Source organism: Rosa chinensis, chromosome 3 (assembly GCF_002994745.2).
Source record: "Rosa chinensis cultivar Old Blush chromosome 3, RchiOBHm-V2, whole genome shotgun sequence".
Taxonomy (NCBI): Eukaryota; Viridiplantae; Streptophyta; class Magnoliopsida; order Rosales; family Rosaceae; genus Rosa; species Rosa chinensis.
In genome coordinates, this window is record NC_037090.1 from 18,860,121 (window position 1) to 18,875,583 (window position 15,463).

Sequence of the window (15,463 nt, forward strand, 5' to 3'; positions counted from 1 at the left end):
GGGGGAATCTAGAAAGCATATTTTTATGCTGGAGAATGTCAAATAGTAAGTGCATGTCCTCGCTGTCTCTGGTGTGCGGAGTATTGGAATCTTTTAATTTTTCCAATATTTGTATAATGCAATATATGAGTGAGATATGTTACTAAGCTTTCGCTGTGGTTATTTACCCTGTAGTTTAAACTTGTAACGAGGCAGCCCAAATTGCTGAGTTGTAAATTTATATCAGTTGCTTATTTAGGAGGAAGGGCCTAGTTGGCACTTTCTTAGTGTCCAAGTAGATGTAAGTTCTATTACTGAATAAGAAGGCCTGTTGCTTCATGATTTTTTGTGTGCTTCTATTTACCAGGAAAGTCAACGAAGAGCTGTTGTAGAGTCTTTGATGGCAGTGCAACGGTATTGCTTATCAACAACGTGCAGAAGGAAGTCCTTGCTTGGTCACTTTGGGTAAATTTTTCCATCTGATCAATGTGGTCTGTGCCTGATTTTACCATAAGACTGCCTCTGTTCAACTCTCCTTTAAATTGTGTTTAACATTCAGTTTGCATTTATGTGCTATAGTATTATCTGCCTAGTTTACTTACGGCTAGGTTGTGATACAGGGTAGTAAATGAAATATTAGAATGAAAAAGAAAGTGTTCAGAGCTTCAGCATTGTACCATATGCATGAGTGTTCCTCTGCAAATAATCTATCAACTTAATATGTGACCAATTATGCTGTAGTTGATTATATCATCTTTTTAGGTAATTGTGACAACTGTATATCCTCAAAGAAGGAGAGGGACATGTTTAGAGAAGCATTTCTTCTAATCGCCTGGATTCAATCATGTCGGGGCAACTGGGATCTGAATGCCCATTGGAAGACGATTTGAAGTATGCCAAAGAATTTCATGTGATATCTACTGTTACTATGTGGCTCTTTTGGTACATGATACTGCTTCTATGTTCCATATGCAATCAAATATCATTTTAAGGTTTGATATATCTTCTTTAACTTGATTTTGCGTAATGAGGTCCTAAAGCTGTCTAATGGTTCTTCACAGGTTTACTATGCCACCAAGTTTGACATTGAAAAACTTCGAAAGTTTGGATCTTGGAAAGATTGATGAGGTTGGACCCATTTACTTCTGATATCAGACCAAATAAAAGTCTCTGCAGTTACTTTTCATTTTGGCTTAGTTATTTAGCATTGTGTTAATGAAATTGCAGACCAATGATTCTGGATTAGCATCATATGTTGCTGGACTATTTGCCCGCTCTCTCAGCTGGAAGGTAAGATGATTGCTTCAATATTGATAATTTGAAGTAGCAATCTGAAGTAACAATTTGAAATATGTTATGGGTAACATGGGCTCATAGGATGTGAAATGGCTTCAGTCAATCACTACATTACCAATTCTGTTAAAGGGCGTAATTACTGCTGAGGATAGTAAGTAAACACATTACTAACTTCAACCTCCGATCCAAAATTTACTCCTGTGCTTGATGCTAATACCTTGTTACAAACTTGTCATATATGTGCTAACATTAATGCAGCAAGGTTATGCATACAAGCTGGAGCTGCAGGAATAATTGTATCCAATCATGGAGCTCGGCAACTAGATTATGTCCCTGCAACTATTATGGCTTTGGAAGAGGTACATATACGCTTCATTTATCTTTCTGATTTTTATTGATTTATTTATTGCTTACGAATGAAAGGGCAGGAGTTCCTTTATCAATTGTTTGCATTCCTGAAGTTTCAGTCATTATAAGTGCTTAGTATTTCCCTTAGTTTGATTTTCTATTAAACCCTATGTTAGGAACACTTGTTGGAGTACCATATATAGCTTGTAATAATACATTATGGTGATGGAAATGGCTTTACTGTACAGGTCGTCAAAGCTGCAGAGGGCCAAATTCCTGTTTTCTGGATGGTGGAGTGAGGCAAGAAGCCTCAGAACTGCTCCATAGGAAAATATTCCTTTTAACTAATACTGTATACCAACAATCCAAAATAGTTTATTTTTAATAATTTTGTTTACAAAGGGATATATATAAATATATGTATATATGAAATCAAATAGGGGAACTCATTACTCATAAATTGGAGGTGTTTTTAGAAATTTATTAATTAGTGTTCATTTAGTTTAGAAATTGGAGGTGTTTTTGTAATTGGAAGATTGTATTTTTAGTGATATACAGTGATTGATTTTTGTTATGTTTGTTTTGTCATGAATTGATCATTGATCATTAATTTTTGAATTTTGCAGTTGTGTAGATACTTTTCACGAAGAGAAGAGCAAACGTGAAAGAAGAAAAGAAAACAAAGCTTTGAATATGGAATTGTTGGCTGTGACATATTCGTCCCTTGTAGCCAAAATGGAGGAGATTATATATAGGTTGGTCATGCTGGAATTTTCAGCCACACAGAAGTATTCTCTTGCATCTAATTCAACTTGCAATGTGGAAGAGGCTGGTGATATGTAAGGCAGAAATGGAGGAATGTATAGATTTGATAATGGAAGAATTAGAGAGAGTTTGTAAGAGTTAGTGAAAAAGTTTGTGAACCAGCTTTTATGATATGTAAAATGATAGCATATTCGGCAAACATTATAAGATTGTGATTACTACTCTTATCGCCTAAACCCGCAGCATCGCGCGGGCGTACTTTCTAGTATGATGTCTAGATATAAAGTTGAAATCAGTTTTAACAATAAAAACTGATGTCCAGTAATACAGATACATCAATTCCAAAATGAAAATCGATGTTAGTAAATTATACAGACATCGATTTTTTGTCGAAAACGATATGTTACTGAGTACCAGACATCAGTTCTAAAATGGAAATCGATGTTACCAAAATATACAGGCATCGATTTTTTGTCGAAAACGATATGTTACTGAGTACCAGACATCAGTTCCAAAATGGAAACCGATATCTGTAACAGTATCAGTCATCGGTTCTTAAATCAATAACGATGTTAAAACGCAAACTTGTGCTGTGTAATCTATATTTCTTAAGCATTAAATACAATAAAATGTGGGTTTAACAATAGTAAAACATGTAAGTTTGTTATCATTTAAACCTATTTACATCGATTTATAATTAGGAACCGATGTCTACACGAATACTAGACATCGGCTAAAAACCGATGTCTGCTTTTTCCGGATCTTTGTCATCACCCACAAAGACATCGGTCGGGTTTTTGTTTCTCATCAGTTTTTGGCCGATGTCTGGGGCCATAATTCTAGTAGTGGAATGTAGCCATTTCAAATTTGGGGTTTGTCTCCTATCAATTTGACTTCCCTCCATGGGGGGTTGGAGAAAAATGGTGGTGGGAACTCTCCCTCCTTTTTGTCAAATTATTTGATCAGACCACAGTTATATTATTTATCGTCGTATGATCAATACATGTTGGAGAAAATTTGGGGTTTCATATGGGGTTTGGCACCACTAATGCGGTGGGAAACTTGGCAATCAATTTTTTTAGTGTCACACAACAGTTTTTATCTTAAATGTCTTCTGAACTAATTCCTAAGTCCCTATTATACGACTGCTCTTATAAAAACGACGTCTGAAAAAAAAAATTCAACAGATAATTGCGTAGAGTCATCTGATTCAATTTCTGTAGTAGTGATACATAGTTCAGGTTGGACAGATTCGGTTCATTTATTGATTTAATCTAGTTCAATATCTTCACGATCATCAATTTGGCTGAAAATTTGCAAAGTGATCTAAACATTAGGACCTAAAAACTGAACAGTCGAGATGTGAACATGCGATCGAAAAGTGAGTCTATTCAAGGAAATCGTTAGATTTTAAAATCTAAGGTGGTCCTTAGCATAGAAAAACCGTGTGTGTGTGTGTGTGTGTGTGTGGTAAGGGAATCTAGTAAGGGATCACTCATTAGACCTATTTTTCGATCACATATTCACATCTTAACCCTTCAGTTTTTAGGTATATATGAGTAAATCATCTCTGTAAATTTTCAGCCAAATTGATAATCATTAAGACATTTATAACTGTGATTTACAATTATGAACACGAACGGTTCAAGTTGGAAAAATTTGGTTCATCCATTGATTTAAATTAATGCGATACCTTAACGATAATCAATTTGGCTGAAAATTTACAGAAATGATCTATACATTAGGACCTAAAAACTGAACGATTGAGATGCTAAAATACGATCGAAAAATGAGTCTCACAAGGGATCCCTTAGTGGAGGGGTCATATATATATATATATGGCCCCTCCACTAAGAGCATCAGCAGTGGGGACTCATTTTTTAGACTCAAATTTGGGTTCAAATAAGCTGGAATAGTGATTTGGGTCCATCTGAATAGTGTACAAAATGACTTACTTTTTTTAGGTGCTGCAGTGGTGTAGGACTTATTTGTGGACCCATGTTTTGGACTCATTTTTTTAGACTCATATTTGGGTCTAAAACACAAATCTTTCCATTGTGGAACAGACTCATATTTGAGACTTTTAATTTATGTTCGTTTTAATTTTTAGATATGTGTGTGTGTGTGTGTATAACTTACATCGTGTTAAAGAAAATCATAAAATTCCTTAAAAATTATTCATATTGAAAAATATATATTTGAAGAACAATAGAGTGAGAGTAGGGAATGAAAGAGGCGAATGAAAGAAAAAATCATGAGAAAGCCTTTAAAAAACGGCAATATTATTAACAAAATTCAAAATTTTACATTTTACATTTATAAAAAAAATAAAAAAAAATAAAAAAAACATCAGAAAGCCCATGTGCTGGGTCCCACGACATTTCTAAACTCATGCCCACTTGCATGCACACTTCCATGCACCAGAAAGCCCACGTGGTAGGTCTATTAAATTTGAGTCCAATTTTTTTAGGTCATTCTTTGGACCAAATTTGAGTCAAGATTTAGGTCTCCGGCAGAAATAGGTTCAAATTTTTCCGACCCACTGCAACCTCATTCCTTTACTTTTGGACTCAAATCTTGGTTTTGGACCCAAATTTGGGTCCCTACTGATGATGCTCTAAGGGATCCTTTTTTTGGTCTTTTGAACCATTCATACTTATATACAGGGCCCTTCTAGTGAGGGATCCATTTTTTTAGTCTTTTTTAGGGATGGGGCATTAGACCAACTTTTCGATCATATTTTGGCATTTCAACCGTTTGGTTTTTAGGTCCTAATGTGTAGATCACCTCTGCAAATTTTCAGCTAAATTGATTATATTTAAGGCATTCAAAATGGCAATTTAAGATTATAAGTATGAACGGTTCAAATTTGACACATTTGGTTTGTTCGTTGATTTAATCTAATTTGATACCTTAACGATCACCAATTTGGCTGAAAATTTGCAGCAATGATCTACACATTAGGACCTAAAAGCTGAATGGTTGAGATACAGAAATGTGATCGAAAAGTTGGTCTAATGCCCTATCCCTAGAAAAACCAAAAAAAAGGATCCCTTAGTAGAAAGGCCCTACACACACATATCCTAAACTTCGCTCTTAAATTAAAGTGCGCTTTTAGTGTTTAGGGTTACCTTTCAGTCGCGTATCCAGATCTCGACCGTTCAGTTTTTAGGTACTAATATATAGATCATCGCTACAAAATTTCAGCCAAATTGATGGTCGTTAAGGCATTGATAACGACCTTAAAGTTAGTACGGTTCGGGTTGGACAGATTCATTCATCCATTGGTTTAAGCAAGTTAGATACCTTAAAAATCATCAATTTGGCTGAAATTTTGCAGAGATGATCTATTCGTTATATATATATTTAAATACTTATATATATATATATATACACACACACTTATATATATATATATATATATATATATATATATATATCAGTGTTTTAAAACTGGCCGCCCTGGCTGCTTAGGCACTGGGCGGTGGCTCTCTGACTCGAGTAATGCCAAGTCAGAGCTGTTGGGTGGCCGTCTGGGAGGCCTAAGCGGGCGACTAGGCCCTTGGGTGGTTGGGCGCTAGGCGGGTTTGAGTTTTTTTTTTCCTGCATCCATTGCTCACCCAGCTCTGGAACCTTGAATCACTGAGGTCTCTGTCATTCTCTTTCGCTTATGTGGCTCAGTCCTCGTGTTTTTAGAGTTGCAAGTTGTTTAATGGAGTTTACGGCTTGGAGAGAGAGAGAGAGGAGGTCGTGGCTGTTGGTTTAGTCGAGAGGGAGAGAGCAAGGACTGAAAAATCAATAATATCCTCGAAATTTCAGCGATATTTCAATTTTTTTAGGGTCTCGATATATTTTTGATTTACCAAGAGAATATCGTGAGAAATTTTCAAAATTTCGCGATATTTCTGGAAATATTCGAAACTTTCACGATATTTCCGGAAATATTTGAAACTTTCACGATATTTTCCTAAATATTCGAAATTTTTGCGAAATTCCTGATATTCTCCTGAAATTCCAAGATTATCACCACCTCTCACAATATGTGTTTCGTGAAAACTAGTTTTTGTCCTTATCCAATCCAACTAAACTTAGTAACATACATCTAAAGAGAAAAACTTTAAAAATTTATAGGAAGAGTTTTGAGTCTTTTCCCTCCATGCTTATAAATATTCTAATTACCTAATTTGCTAACTAGTAAACATTTGGCTCTATTAAAAAAAAAAATTTTCTCTATATTTCTATGGACCATTTTCTACTTCTTTTTTTGTTTATTTAAAGACCGATGTTTTTTTTAACATATCTATTTAATTCTGAAATATTATTATAATTAATAACTAACTCTCCAAATCACCTATTTAAATCATTTTTGAGATTTCTCATGTAGAATTTTATATCTTTGTCATGTTAGTGTATCTTATTATACTCCAAATTACTACAATCATTGTACAATTAAGTTTGTCAAACACTTTTTTTGAAATATTATAGGAAACTAATCATGTAAACATTTCATGAAATTCATTAATGATTTCCATGTTACTTTCTAAATTTCCATCATTTTTCTGAAAATTTGCTTAGATCGAAATTTCCTTAATATTTTCATTGAAATTTCCGTTTTTTGGACTATCGATATTTCCTCGATATTCGATATTTTAGTCCTTGGGAGAGAGAGAGTCTGTTGTTTCAGAGAGAGAGAGAGAGAGTAGAACAGAAGAAAGCAAATGTGTGACTCAGGCTATTGTTTGTCAAGAGAGATAGAAGAGATAGGATGACACGTTTCGTCATGAGGGAGAGAGAGAGTTTGCTGTTTCAAAGAGAGAGAGAGTAGAATAGAAGAAAGCAAATGTGTGGCTCAGGCTGTGTTTGTCAAGAAAAATAAAAGAGATAGGATGGCACGTGGTGACATGTGCTCAGGCCAACCAAAATTACAATTAGAAGCATAATAGAATACCACTTCTATGCTTCCGTTATTTAACTAAGCAAATATTTATCTTCTAAAAAAAATTAAGCAAATATTTAATTTTTGAGAGATAAATAAATATTTAATTACATAAATATTTAGTTAAATGATATAAAAATTTAAAAATACAAAACTGCCTAACAGCTGTCTAGGCGCCTGGGCACTCCTCCCCAGCCCACAGCTCTACTAGCGCCTAGCGATTTTTGAAACCTTGATATATATATATATATATATATATATATACACACACACACACACACACGGAGCCGTTCGAGAGCGGACGTTCGCAACCTAGAAAAAGTGCGGACGTCACTCCTCCGGCCTTGATCAAGCTGCGACAGTGAGGCGCGGCTTGCCGGAGGGACGTTGGGGGTCGTGCGGAGGGGTCTGTGGTCTGTTGGAGTCGCCGGCGACGGTTCTGCTGTGCTGCACAGAACCTGCAACTGCAGGTGAAGTGGCTGCCCAGAAACCGGCAAGCCCGACGTCGAACGCCTCCCATAAGAGGTCTGGGACGCCTCCGGCCTCCCTCCTGCCAGCCCTGCGCCGCCGCCTGCTGCATCGATGTCCGCACTTTAGCGAAAGTGCAGACGTCCGCTCTTGATCGGGCCTATATATATATATATATATATATATATATATATCCCAGATAAGAGCTTTGAGATGTCTCAAGAAGAAATGGCGATCCTGGTGAATAGAAAAGGCTCTAATTGGTTGCTGAGAGACCCTGGCTCTGAATTAAGCATGATTCTTGCAGTTTTAACTAATTAAAAACTTAGAATTTTCTTATGGTATTAACGCAAGCAGATTTTATAGAGATTTTGTTTCCAAACAGAATTTGAAAATGAGATATTATCGTGTCAACTCCTAAATAGACTCCTACATCATATCTCAATGCATGCACTACATTAGTGGGATCCAATCCTATCATTTTCTTAATAAGACTTTATAGAGATTGTATCCTAATAAATAATTTTGGGTATGATTTTTATCTTCTTTTTTTTTAATAGGAATTGATATATTAAATATCAAAGTCATAAATAGGTCAGAGTCTAACATGCACTTAATTATACAAGAAATCGGGTAAAAAAAGAGAACCTATATATCTAAGCCAATACTAAACTCATTAAAGTCTAATGGGACGCTCGCATGAGTAAGCCTAACTAAGCAAGAACAATCTTGCTTCCTAAGAAAAAAATCATTCATCTAGTCTAATTTTCCATAACTCTATTGTGGTACAAATAACAACTAGAAACATCTTAGAAAAGCTCATAGAACCTTGGCAACAGACTAAAATATAGCAAAAGACTAAAATATAGCAGCTAACAACCTTGGCAACAGATTGGTCTTTTAGCTCTTCTTTGAAATATGCTAACTCGATGGAGCCTAAGCCCAAAAGCCCACACTCGAACCAGAGTTAAGGAGACAGAAGCCCAATCACACTGCAAGGCCATCACCGCCGCCGATATTAGGTATTTCGGTTGCCGGCCTTTCCACCACCCCATCTCTCTTCACTCAGCGAAGCACCAAAACTAGACAAATCTGGTTGAGAATTCCACTTATCTGTCTTCTTCCACCACAAGGCCTCCTCGACATTGCGCAAGTTAGAAACCCGCCGCCAATCTGCTACACCTAGACCTCGACTTCGATCTGTTAAACTCGCCAAAATTTAACAGCAACACCACAGTCTTCTATTCATATGCATGCCCAAAAACAAACCGGCAAGCCAAGATTTGCTAGATCCAAACCCGAAAACCACATACCCAACGCTGTAACCCTTGAAAGAAACGATCAGGAAACAGAGCTCGACATCAAGCGTCACTACGCAAGCCGAGATCCGACTGGAGGACGACACCACCGCTGTGACTTGAAACCCTAGGCTTCGCTTTTAGTCAACTATAACTCTGCTTTAGTTACAAAAGTTTTTCAATGTTTTTTTATTTTTATCTTATTATGTCAACTAATTCTGACAATGTGATCTCACTGTAATCTTATTTTCATATGATTTCAAACTTTAAATCTTTAACCAAACAAGGTGGTCAAGTCTGAATTATAGTTAAAGGAGGGAGGTTATAGAGTGGATCTATTTAAACTTGAAATGAAATGTTTAATAATCTAAACTATTCATTCTCTAGTTATATACACACATATGAATCTTACAAAAAAATTTCATAATCGGAAAACCTTGAACCATTTGATTAGCACAATATTTGTTTTAATTTTATTTAACGGACTACATTTGTTTACACAATTTTGAATGACCAAATGATTATGAATTTGGTTGATTTTTTGTAGGCACAATTATTGCATATGAATCTAAATGATCAAGTAGGGCTGTCAATGGGTCGTGTCGGGTTGGGTTTGTGTCGGGTCAAGGTATTTGTCGTGTCGCAATATACAAACCCAAACCCAACCCATTTAATAATCGTGTCAAAAATTTAAACTCAAACCTAACCTATTTATTAAACGGGTTACCCATTTCCAACCCGCTTAACCCATTTAACAAATAGGTCTCGTCATGTTAAACAAAATAACCCATTTAAGGGTCAACAATGCGACCCATTTAACTAAAAAAATGCATAAATTGATTAAATTCACTAAAAACTCCACAAGACTAAGAATATAAATAATTATATATATTCATAAATAATTAAATCCAATAATTATAAAGCAAAATATTTCAAATTGTCTAATCCTATGATCAAATACTCCCAATGTCCAAAATTTCAAGAAGAAGTATAGCATAATCGGGTTATACAGGTTCACTTCGTGTTGGCGGGTTAACCCGTAGCCGATCCATTTATTAAATGGGTCATGGCGGGTTGACCCAAAGCTGACCCGTTTTTTAATCGTGCGGGTTTCGAGTTGTATTATCAGGTCGTGTCGGAATTGACAGCTCTAGGATCAACGGGTTGAAATCATTGAATTAGGTCATATACTAGTGTAATATATTAAAAATTCTTAAATTTTTAAAGTAAGGAGATCAGATCCTCTCTAGAACGGACCTCATAGTTAAAGGACAAAATAAACTATCGGTCTAAAAGAAAAACAAAGCCATTTACAGTTAACTCATAAATATGCAATAAATATATATATAATGAAAGATATTAATTTACACAAGCGTAAATCTATGTGGAAATGCTAGTTGCTATGATACTACTAACTAGTAAGTGGTCCATATAGTATTCCAAAGTTTTCTGGAATTTGATAGTGTCACCATATGTGGTAATGTACTCTGAAATCGGAAAATTTAAAGGTACCTACATGTATGTCATGCACACGTTTACATATGTGACAATAAATTTGTTGTATTGTGGTAATGAAAATCTTTTGTTGTGTAATTTTAGTAATGTTAGAAGTAATTACTCCACATACGATATTATTACACGTTTGTGAACAAATTGTTGTCAACGTTGTAACTTAGTTCGATTAAATGTAAAAAGTATAAAATGAATGTGGTAAATTTGTTATCGATTTTGTAAATTTAGTTTCATTAAATTGTAATTTTTGTTTAGTTAAATGTAAAATGAATTTACGATAAAAAAAAAAAAATCAACTGAAGGGGAATTATACAATAAGAGACCAACAACGCCAGTTCTTTGCACAAATTTATTCAATATACAAAAATCATAAACCAAGACAAACATGTTACAAATTCAAAAGTAATCCACTCACCCTGAAAAACTGCACTTCCACTCAGGAAATTAATTTCTATTCTTCCAATTTTTACTACGAAGAATCAGATGACAGATATAGTTGGTTTGCGTTTTGTTTTTACTTTTCTTGCTTAAGGTTGTATAATCGCTGCAAGCCTGCTGTGAGCCTATAATTCATCTTTAGTGGACGGTGAAGTAATCTTCTGGTCGACAGATTTGGAGCAAGTTTTAGAGGAGCTCAAACTTTGTAACCAGACCTGGTCTTTAACAACGAAGTTTGAATCGTTGTTGCGATGCCATCCCCAAAATGCATGTGTTTCATTCACCATTTTGAGCCGTCCATGTCCGAAACTCGGTTCTCTGTACAAGGAGAGAGGGGAAGCAGGGTCTTCGAACCTAAATATACACAAAACGAAGAACCTTAATTAGCACCATTATTACTTCTATGAGGAATCAGTACGTACCAAACCCATGTACTAAACAGTAGCTAAATGCATCTATGACCATCAACAATATAGTTTTAGCTTTTAAGTTGAAGCATGGCTGTATACCTTTTCTTTTGTTGGTACAACTCTCCGTTGTATTTATACTTTTTTCTCATGACCCCTAAATATTACAGCTTAAACTCAAATCCTCTTACGTCAGTTATATACCGATATGGTTGTCGACATTACGTACAATAATATCGATCAAAACAGAAAGATTGAAGAGTACTTACGATAATGCTAGTCCTTCTCGGTTCCCACCATCGCCAATGGTTATGTAAATCGGACCACATGGGTCAGCCTTATTGTTATAAACCCTGGTCTGCATTAACAACCAACAGAAGCTAATCATATTGCGAAACACAAAAGCAAGCAATTGATAATATAAAGCAATTCTTTAATCACCGATGTTAATGATTCTCTACATGCAACAAGGAATAAAAAAGTAAGACATACAAATCGTTCATACGCATGAACATGGCCTTGAAAAACCAAATCAACTTGTGCATTATACAACAGCTCTTCCATAGCTAATCTCATGGTCTCTCCTTCACCTTGATGAGCAGTGTTAGTATTATACCACGGTGCATGCAAAAGGGCAACAACCCAAGGCGTCTTTTTCCTGTCAATCTTTGCCAAATCAGCTTGAAGCCACTTGTACTGGTCTGAATCAGCATCAAACTCCACGTAGGACCCAAGCATGATGACGTGGGTGCCAGCAACTTCGAAAGAGTAGTACAAGTTTGAGGTGGATCCGCTCTCTTGGTAGGGCATCGGCCACCTTGCATTGTAGGCTTTGAACCCGGTTGGGTAGATGATGGGGAAGATTTCGACTTCGTGGTTGCCTTCTGTGACCATCCATGGCCGGCGGCTGGCATAGGGTTCGACAATGCGGCCGAATGAGTCCCAAAGGGGTTGGTGGGTATCGGCATAAGATAGATCGCCGGGTAGAATGAGGACGTCATAATCTATACTTTGGATGTGGTCGAGGGTGGAGTTAGTCCATTCAGTCTGTCCTAGGTCACCTATAAGCCAGACCAATATTCATGTTACATGCATTTTTTTTTCTTTCTTTTTTCTGGAGAAGAAATAGATTTCATTAATAATAATAAAAATAAAAATAAAAATAATAAAATAAAACAACTGTTGTAATCTCAATACTATGATATATGTTCCTATTAAGATACGGTATAGAATGTTACATGCATTCTTAGACCTGTTTATATTGAGTAGTTCATTTTAGAGAAAGCCAACAACATATACGACAATCACCATATCAAGTTTATTGGATGAGCATGGTATATTCTCTGAAGACAAAATTCCCCGAGGAGAAGATTCCCTCAAAGCAATATACAAATCAAGACATGTTAATGAGGGTGGAAAATGAACCTGAGTCTTTTGTTGTCTGTCTCAACTCTCTCCATTCTATATAATTGACTTATGAGAGAGTTGATAAAAGAATTGCATTGTCAATTGTATAATTTGTTTTAAATGAGCATTAGTTTACTCAGCAGTCAGCATATTCAATTTTTTTTTTTTGGTTCAATATCAGCATATTCAATTGGATATTGGGAAAACACCTAGGACCAGTTCAAGTTGACCTACCAAGATGCCAGCCATGCATACTTATTTTTTATCGTTAACCTAGTCTTGACTCTTAAAATCCTAAGAATTTCTGAAAAAAGACCCTGCAATGAATATTTACAATAACATAATTACATGAGTGCAGTAATTATTCTGAAAGAGTTGCAAACAGAGGCAAAGCTAATAGTTATGTGGTATATATTTAATTGGGATTAATTGCCAGGTTATATACCGACCCAAGGTCTCATCTTGTAACTAAAAGTAAACGACCAAGGTCTCTCATCTAGCACAATACTACTCGCAGATGACGTAGCTCTGCAACTTTTCTAACAAGTGGTTTACACTCTTGTCCAACATGTTGTCATTCTACTTACCCTTAAAGCAACCTACTGCCAACCAACTCATCCTCTTGGAAAGTATGAAGCTAAGCTAGAGAGCATGCGTATCATTCTAATTTAAGAAACAAGTTGTAGTGTTCATTTCATGCGAATACACTGGCTGCAAGATAAGATTTCCACGCCAAATTAATGACCACTCATTCCTTCCAAGCAAATCAAAAGTTTTCTCGTTCGCTAGATATACAGTTTGGATCGTTCTGTTATCTATATTATTATTAAGAGAAAAAATTTTGTTAGCCAAAATAAAAAAATTTAATAGATTTAATCCTGAAATATTTAAAAATGTTGAGAATAAATTAAATCACAAGGGTAAATATGACAATTATAAAATAGATTTTTTAAGAAAATTAAAAAGAAATGATCCCACAACCCCCACTTTTCTTTCCCACTATATTCTCTGATTTCTCTCTGCAATAACAGTTTTATTTAATTTATTTTTTTCATTTTCTTAAAAAAAAAAATCTATTATGAAGAAGGCTAGTGTTATCAATTTGAACTGATAATCAGGTGATTTTTGCATTGTTTGACTCTAGAAATTTATCAAATGGGAGTCTAAAAATGTAACATGCGTGATATCTTGAAAATGAAACTTACCAACGACTACAAAATCAAGGGGAAGTGTTGAAGGGGGTGTCTTGAAGGAGAACTCCGGGCCAGAACCTCCACATCTGTAGAAGTATGTAGTTGATGGCTCCAAAGGGCCAATGGTAACATGGTGGATCTTCCCAGAGGTATAGAAGAAATACTTGTAGGATGTGTGTTCTCCGTTAGCTTTTGCATTGTATTTTCCAGATTCTTTTCCGTACTCTACAAGAGAACTGCAATGTTTGCTGTCTGTAACCCATGAAACTTTCATGTGATCTTTTCCCACCAGTGAAATATGCACCTAGTAATTATAGCATATATAAGTTAATTATCAAGAACAGAAATATGAAAGAAGAACGTAATATGAGGCTTCAGATACGTACCTGTTGAGGGTCTGAGTCGGAACGGTCATGGTGGGTGAATATTACTCTCCGTGGAGGTTGCCTAACAAAATCATCATCTTTTGCTTTTAGGAGTAGAGGGAAGAGAGAGATGGTTAGGAGTAGAGAGAACAGACATAGACACAATTTCCTCATTTTTGTTTTCGTTTCTGACAAGAGCTATTGGATACAAATTAATCTCTGCAGTCCGCAGGTAGAGGTTATTTATATGACAATTTGAAGTTTGTGGTGGTTGAAGGTTTGCAAAATATAAAAAATAGGTAGTATAGATAGCAATGGCGTGAAGTAAGTCTCTTTGAAATTATATCAGCAAAGCCACTGTGACCATCCAGAATTTCAATCCATATATCTAGATGATATGTTTCTTTCTGCTGCTTAGGCTTGGCTTTTATCATAATTTTGTTTTTTGTTTCCTTTTCTTTTTTCCGCAAGATTAACTGATTTTATTAGTTATGTACGCCTTTAGGTCGGATATAAAAAAAAAAAGCATTCATATATATATATATATATAAGCATGAACGGTTTAGGTCGGATATATTTGATTCGTCCATTGATTTAATCTAATTTGATATCTTAACGGTCATCAATTTGGTTGAAAATTGTAGAAGTGATCTATTCATGGAGTCCTAAGAACTGAACAATCGAGATGCCGATATGTAATTGAAAAGTGGATCCCACAAAAGATCGCTTAAAACTATAAAATAAATAAATAAATAAAAAATATATAAAAAAAGATCTCTTAGTAGAAGGGCCTTATACATATAGGCTTGTTTTAGAGAGAACCTCCTTACGTTTAAACTTGAGAATTTTTACTAGTATACAACTTAATTCAACAATTTAATAGTTGATACTTTAGATTTCTATTCAAGAATTGTGTCTACAAAAATCAATAAAATTCATAATCATTTTATCATTGAAAATGTGCAATCAAATGAAGCACGTTAATTAGATAAAATTAGAACAATCATGGTGCTAATCAAATGTTTAAATATTTTTTAATTTGGCTAATTTT

General features: G+C 35.2%; 2 protein-coding genes across 2 annotated transcripts; one reads left to right on the top strand and one right to left on the bottom strand.

The window, feature by feature from the left end:
* Window positions 1-823: 823 nt before the first annotated feature.
* On the top strand, window positions 824-1,932 carry LOC112194234 ((S)-2-hydroxy-acid oxidase GLO1-like). Its single transcript, XM_024334478.2, has 6 exons — window positions 824-921; window positions 1,041-1,107; window positions 1,207-1,269; window positions 1,357-1,426; window positions 1,534-1,634; window positions 1,872-1,932. Exons 1-6 carry the CDS (start codon window positions 824-826, stop codon window positions 1,920-1,922), a joined length of 450 nt encoding a protein of 149 aa, XP_024190246.2. The 3' UTR covers window positions 1,923-1,932.
* Window positions 1,933-10,917: 8,985 nt separating this feature from the next.
* LOC112192763 (purple acid phosphatase 22) lies at window positions 10,918-14,749 on the bottom strand. Its single transcript, XM_024332631.2, has 5 exons — window positions 14,434-14,749; window positions 14,060-14,351; window positions 11,940-12,508; window positions 11,717-11,805; window positions 10,918-11,394 (listed from the first exon to the last, which is right to left on the bottom strand). The coding sequence occupies exons 1-5, from the start codon at window positions 14,584-14,586 to the stop codon at window positions 11,166-11,168; spliced, it is 1,332 nt and encodes a 443-aa protein (XP_024188399.1). The 5' UTR covers window positions 14,587-14,749; the 3' UTR covers window positions 10,918-11,165.
* Window positions 14,750-15,463: the final 714 nt, after the last annotated feature.

Coding starts and splice junctions, on each gene's coding strand:
- LOC112194234 (XM_024334478.2), top strand. CDS start 824: ATGTCGGGGCAACTGGGATCTGAATGCCCATTGGAAGACGATTTGAAG. Junction 1,270..1,356: donor CCCGCTCTCTCAGCTGGAAG/GTAAGATGATTG, acceptor ATGGGCTCATAG/GATGTGAAATGGCTTCAGTC. Junction 1,427..1,533: donor CGTAATTACTGCTGAGGATA/GTAAGTAAACAC, acceptor ACATTAATGCAG/CAAGGTTATGCATACAAGCT.
- LOC112192763 (XM_024332631.2), bottom strand. CDS start 14,586: ATGAGGAAATTGTGTCTATGTCTGTTCTCTCTACTCCTAACCATCTCT. Junction 14,352..14,433: donor CCGACTCAGACCCTCAACAG/GTACGTATCTGA, acceptor TATAATTACTAG/GTGCATATTTCACTGGTGGG. Junction 11,395..11,716: donor CGAGAAGGACTAGCATTATC/GTAAGTACTCTT, acceptor GTGTATATTTAG/GTTCGAAGACCCTGCTTCCC.